The following is a 5,906-nucleotide window of genomic DNA, read 5'->3' on the forward strand; positions in this document are numbered from 1 at the left end:
CTATATTACGATTTTGAAACACGAAAGACCAACCACCTCCCCTATTCCTAAAAATAAATCTATCTACTCTGTTTTGGACCTAATTAGAAAATGGCTTAGACAAGGAGACAAATAGTTGAGAAAAATTATATTTCAGATCTCTACAAAACTACGCATGCATGTAACAAAAGCAAAATCGAACATGTTAATTCAATCTATTTTTAACTTAAAATACTAGATAGCCCGCAAAACCAATACAAAGTATACCAAGTCCCGGAAAAAGTTGGACTGGCCAGAATGTATAGATTGAAGCCGCTTAAATGAAGCACCTTGAACAAGTATACCAAGTCATTCCTATATTCCATAAACTCCCATGTCAGAATTGAAATGAAAGCAAACATAGAACTTATTTCAGCCAGCTGCAACAAGCTCGTTCAGTAAAATCTCAAACAAACTAAAATTTACAAAATTTAGTTTTACTAATCACGTACATAAGTAGGCATTTGATCTAGTTAATTCTAACACTCTGCCAGACAAAATGCACGACTACTAGCTTGATTCCTCCACAGCCTCATCCTTAGCTTTTGATTTCCCCTCATCAGCAATATGAAAACCCTCAATCTTGCGTGACACCTCATCTGCAGTTACCTTCACCTTATCAATTGATCCATTTGCAGACAAAGCCTCCGAGTCATCGAGAGTCAATGGGCCAGTCTGCCATATTCTGATGGTTCCATCCTCAGATCCAGAGGCATAGGATTCTCCACCAGGAGAAAAACGAACACAATGGACAGGACCATGGTGCCCCTTGTTGCATGCTGCCACATAGATTGATCATCAAAACAACATACACACAATAAAGGATCAAAGAACTAATGGTCAGTAGCTCACCAATCTCATTGCCTGTATGGAAATCAAAAACATGAACCCACATATCTTCTCCTCCTGCAACGAACTTGTTCCCAAATTTAGGCTCCAGTGAAACGGATTCCACAGTGCAGGGCATATCATAGCTCTTCACCAGTCCATAGCTAAAAACAAAGATAACTAAGATGTTAAACCATATAAGCAGATTTGGGAAGAAACATAGACCATGTGGCTTGTACTTACTAATTAGCATCCCAAAATTTTACAGTAGAACCATCAGCAGTTGTAATATAACGGCCGTCCTGACTCACTTCAGCACTTGTCACAGATGACTTGGTTTCAAGTGTCTGGACTATTTTACCACTTCTTACATCCCATAACCTGTGAAACATCAACTAGATTCAGTGCAATATATATTCAATGCTAATATGTATACCAATAAAATAAAAGCAAGAAAGCTAACACACAATTTACAACACAGGCAAACTTTCAGCATCAAAAACTAATGAAAAATATACCTGACTCCTCCCATATCGGTACAAGAACTCAATATTGTCTGGTCACTATGAAGCCAGGCAACAGTTCTGACAGAACCAGGGGACTTATCCACTTCTCTGGGTGGTGCATCAGGCCGATTCATATCATAGATGCGGAGAATTTTTTCCACTCCCCCAGTGAGCAAAAGGTGAGTATCCTGCTCCAAGGTATAAAATGTCAATGAATACGAAAATGTATGCATTTGAAGGCGAAATCCATATAAGCGGGACTGAAAAAGGATATTTGCAAGACATGCGCAGACACTATCTATGCCAAAGGATCTGTATGCAGTGAAAAAGTAACACTTAAACACAAAATGAGATGTAGAATAGTGTTTTGATATTGACTTTCAAAATTCCAAGGAATTTAAAATGCATGGAAATAATATTACTCTGAATAAATTTCTTTCATTTTTTTACAATACTTTCCTTAATTTAAAGAGTAATGTAAAAATCCTTAACTTTTTATAAATTCTTTGGATTTAACATACAAACAAGCCATTTTTTATGTATGATATTAAAACTCACTTAAAAATTGAATTCCTCACCCAAAATTCACCATCGAAGTACCCTAAAATTGGTGGAAAAGAAAGTTTGGATCAAGATAGATTCTCAAATAAAGAAACATAAAATAAATGCTCAAAGAATTAGACAAACTTTTCAATAGAACCTTAATAATAATATCTGCCTAAAATCTAAAAACAAAACATACAGATCCATACAACTTCCCCTTATTGTACTGCATTGTGCCTCCCATGTTCCAGAGGGACTAAACCTTCCACATTTTGAAAATCTGAATTTAGTGGTTTATGGAATCAGTGAGCATTTTGGCTATCCTTCTTCCCTTATATGTTCTGCTGTGCCTCCCCTCACTAGCCTACCAAAATTGGATTTACACTGAATGTTTAATGAACCACTTGATTTCCCAGCTAAAAGCTTAAATTGATAACAAATGTATCTTCCTGCACTGAAAGACTTGACCTTATGAACTTTTGATTTGGTCACTTCTGCATTATTTTAAATTGTACACTGTACTTTGCTTTTATGATTTGTTTCAATATGAAGTTCGAATATTGGATATATATTATTCTAGAATTATATTTTCTTTGGATGCTGTAGTTAAGTATTTAAAATTTTAATAGAGTTCATATTTGGTTTACTCTTACAACTTTATGGACCCTCAATGAATCTACAAAAATTATATAGTATGATGCCACTGAGGTTTGGATTGTTGGAACTTGGAAATGCAGCAGAATCAAAATTCCTAAAGTTCCAACGTTATTCAGCATTAGAGGTGTTCAGAATAAAACCAATCCAAAAATCAACTAAAACCAAAAGAATTTAATTGATTTGGATTTTCTTCATTGAACACTTTGGAACTGATTCGGCTTGAACCAAACCAAAACCAAAATCAATAATTCAAATATCATTATATTACTTATTATTTGACTCGTATATGAGACATGTAAGAGGAAAATCTAACTTGACTTATGCCTATAAATTAGTAGAAAAGTAGTATGTTTAATATATACATATGGTAGAGTTAGAGTTATCAAGGTGGTGTAAATATTACATTATTAGCCTTAAGGGATAAAAGTGGTTAAGCAGGATAAAAATATTACTAGAAACAATATAAAGAGACCAGTTTTAATGTTTCTGACTTGACTTTCACGCTATATTGTATGAATGTGAGTCAGGGATTTGTTAGACTTATGAGAGGTAGATCTTGGGAGATATCTAGTATTTATGTCACCGTATACCAATACAACATACACCTTTGTTTTTTGTTTCTCCATTGCTGTAAAAGGGTACCTCACCTTTATATTTTACTCTAGTTCCTTTGCTAATAGGAAAATGAAAAAGAAAGCTACTAGTCTATCTAAATAAATAGTTGAATAATATTCAATATTGAAGAGAACAGATCTTTAATTACAATGGCGCATGAAATGAAATTTTTCATCACGATATAGCATCGGCCTGTCATGTCAAAAAGATAAGGCTAGATACATGTACGGATAAAAAATTATAAACAAAACTAAAAGTCGATCCAAACCAAACCAAAATAAATGGTTTGGCTTGGATTTCCTTCATGTTCAGAAACCAATCCAAATATAATTTTAATGTTTGGTTCGGATGTACTTTTAATCAAAAAACCGAACCAAACCGCATGGTGACACACCTTTACAACATGCAATAATGCTAGCAACAAACAAATGTCAATGTCTTCTAAATCAATGTAGTGACTATTTGCATGAAACCAAATGAATGAATCTCAATTCATGTCAACTACCATGGTCCAATTTATTTTATGCATTTACAAGTCATTGATTTATTGATTTTTCCTAATCCAGAAATGGATTTCAGCAGAAATCCTAGTTATCAATGAAAAATAAATTAACGCATCCAAATCTACCTCTGAAAAGGCACATGCTCGAACAATGTGCTTGTGCTCAAATGAGTGCAATTCATCTCCTGTCAAAGCATCCCAAACTTTCCTGCTCAAATAAACCAAATGTAAACTTTTAATCAATGAATTAAAACCTTGATGATATAAGGCACTACATTAATTGTTGGGTCTAAATTGATCACATCATACTACTTCTATGTTGTAAGAAAGGCAAATAAAAGAGTGACTCTTATGTACAGAAACCCTAAAGCTAATAACATGCGTCAGATACATTACCAGGAAGATCTAGCTGCCAACACTACAGAATACATGTCAACACAAATATACTTCAACTGCCAGTGAGGGTGTTCCTAAGGCAATAGCAAGTTACTAACATCAACGGAGCACACAAGAGAGTGCACAAGAGAGTACAGACAAGCAAGAAAACAAGTTTACAAGTAAACACAGTACTAATAACAAATAAAACACCATAAAATGGATGGAACAACGAATAAAAACTAAGAGCCAACACATTTAAAAGAAAATTACAAAAATAAAACAAAATCACATACGTTGAGAAATCAGCAGAAGCAGTTGCAGCACGTAAGGCATTAGTATCCAAGCAGCAACTCCACACAGCACCTTTGTGCCCTTCAAATGTTCCAATCCAGTCCCCAGTCTCTCCATTTCTGAGCATGGGACTGGAATCTGAACACCAAGAAAAAACTTAAGCATGAAATCTTCCACTCCACGTGATTATACACAATACATCAAAACCCAATACAACAAGCTCAGACACTCAGTCAGTGCCGAAATAAATTATTTAACTGGGCCTGAAATAACACCCCAAAATAATTTTCTTTTATTTTCATTTATTTGAGCGCGAACAATAATATTAAGTAACCTCATACTATCTATGACGTCGATGAGCACTTGGGTATCAACATCTGAGGACCAGGCACCAACACAAATCTAAAATAATTTCAGATCCAGAAAAAGACGATGATTATTCCGAATTGAGACACGAAAACATTTACCACCCCGAATTTAAAGCTGAAAAGGCAAAGATTGTAGAAAGAGAGAGAAAGAAAGAAAGGGTACCCTTGCTTGCACTGATGAGGAAAAACCCATCAGGCGTAACAGGACTGTAGAAGAGATCGACCACCGGGCGCGAGTGGCCGTGGCACACGAGGGGAACTGCTACCTTTTTCTTGTCCATTCTCCAATACTATTATCGTGATAGCTGAAGCCTACTTAATGGAAAGATAAAGCCAAATAACAATAACAATTGTAAGGGAAATTTAGGTCAATTTTTTTACGGAAGTATGAAAAGATTATTATTCTTGTTATTATAGAGAAACCCTAAATGTACGGTTAGAGTAGCAAAGAAGAGGATGAGTAACGAGTATGGTGTATTGATTGATAAGAATGGGTGTATTATGTGGCTAATAAGAGTGAGTAGAGAATTGCAGAGCAGAGAGAGAAGGGTCCTAAACCTAACCCTGGGAACTGAAAATGGCGTGAAGAATTGGGATCGAAATGATAAAAGGATGGAAAATAGTGTTATAGTATTATTATATGAAAATGGTAAAGAAGGAGAAGAGGAAAGGGTAGGTTTGTATTGTAGGAGTATGAGGGTGGAGGATAGGCACGAAGCGAGGTTAAAGTGGCTCTGGATCAACCCTTTTGTACCGTGTCTGTGCTTTCTCTCTCCGATGGAGATGGAGATGGTGGATTCTGGACCCCACTCCAGACACTTACACGTATGCACCCCAATCCCCAACCCCCATCTCTTTTTCCTATTCGCACCCATATGGATCACCATGGGCCTAGGCCCAATCATCTTCTAGAATTGCATTTGTCGCGTAAATTAAATCCATCATAGATGAAGATTAGATTGATCTTATTGGTCTAAGTTCTACTATTTTCGAACTTCTTGATGATCACATAGGATAATTATCTTATTTTATTGTAATTACTTATATATAGTATTAGCAATGACAAATAAATTATTTTTCATAGATATTGTTTAATTTATCTAAGTTTTGATGATAAATCTTTAATATCCAAAATTTTATATTGAATATAGAAATGAAGATGTTTATGTATATGTGGATCTAATTATTATTCTCTACTCG

The 5,906-nt window shown here is 35.1% G+C and overlaps 1 protein-coding gene across 2 annotated transcripts; it reads right to left on the reverse strand.

The window, feature by feature from the left end:
* Window positions 1-234: 234 nt before the first annotated feature.
* LOC114177944 (serine-threonine kinase receptor-associated protein-like) lies at window positions 235-5,440 on the reverse strand. 2 transcript variants are annotated; one of them, XM_028063557.1, is made up of 7 exons: window positions 4,870-5,440; window positions 4,341-4,476; window positions 3,796-3,877; window positions 1,365-1,540; window positions 1,090-1,227; window positions 871-1,010; window positions 235-797 (listed from the first exon to the last, which is right to left on the reverse strand). In XM_028063557.1, exons 1-7 carry the CDS (start codon window positions 4,985-4,987, stop codon window positions 529-531), a joined length of 1,059 nt encoding a protein of 352 aa, XP_027919358.1. In that variant the 5' UTR covers window positions 4,988-5,440; the 3' UTR covers window positions 235-528. The 2 variants fall into 2 exon arrangements, with proteins under 2 accessions (XP_027919358.1, XP_027919359.1); XM_028063558.1 differs by lacking the exons at window positions 4,341-4,476; window positions 4,870-5,440 and adding an exon at window positions 4,066-4,115.
* Between the last annotated feature and the right edge of the window lie 466 nt (window positions 5,441-5,906).

This window comes from Vigna unguiculata, chromosome 3 (genome assembly GCF_004118075.2).
Source record: "Vigna unguiculata cultivar IT97K-499-35 chromosome 3, ASM411807v1, whole genome shotgun sequence".
In the NCBI taxonomy this organism is placed as follows: Eukaryota; Viridiplantae; Streptophyta; class Magnoliopsida; order Fabales; family Fabaceae; genus Vigna; species Vigna unguiculata.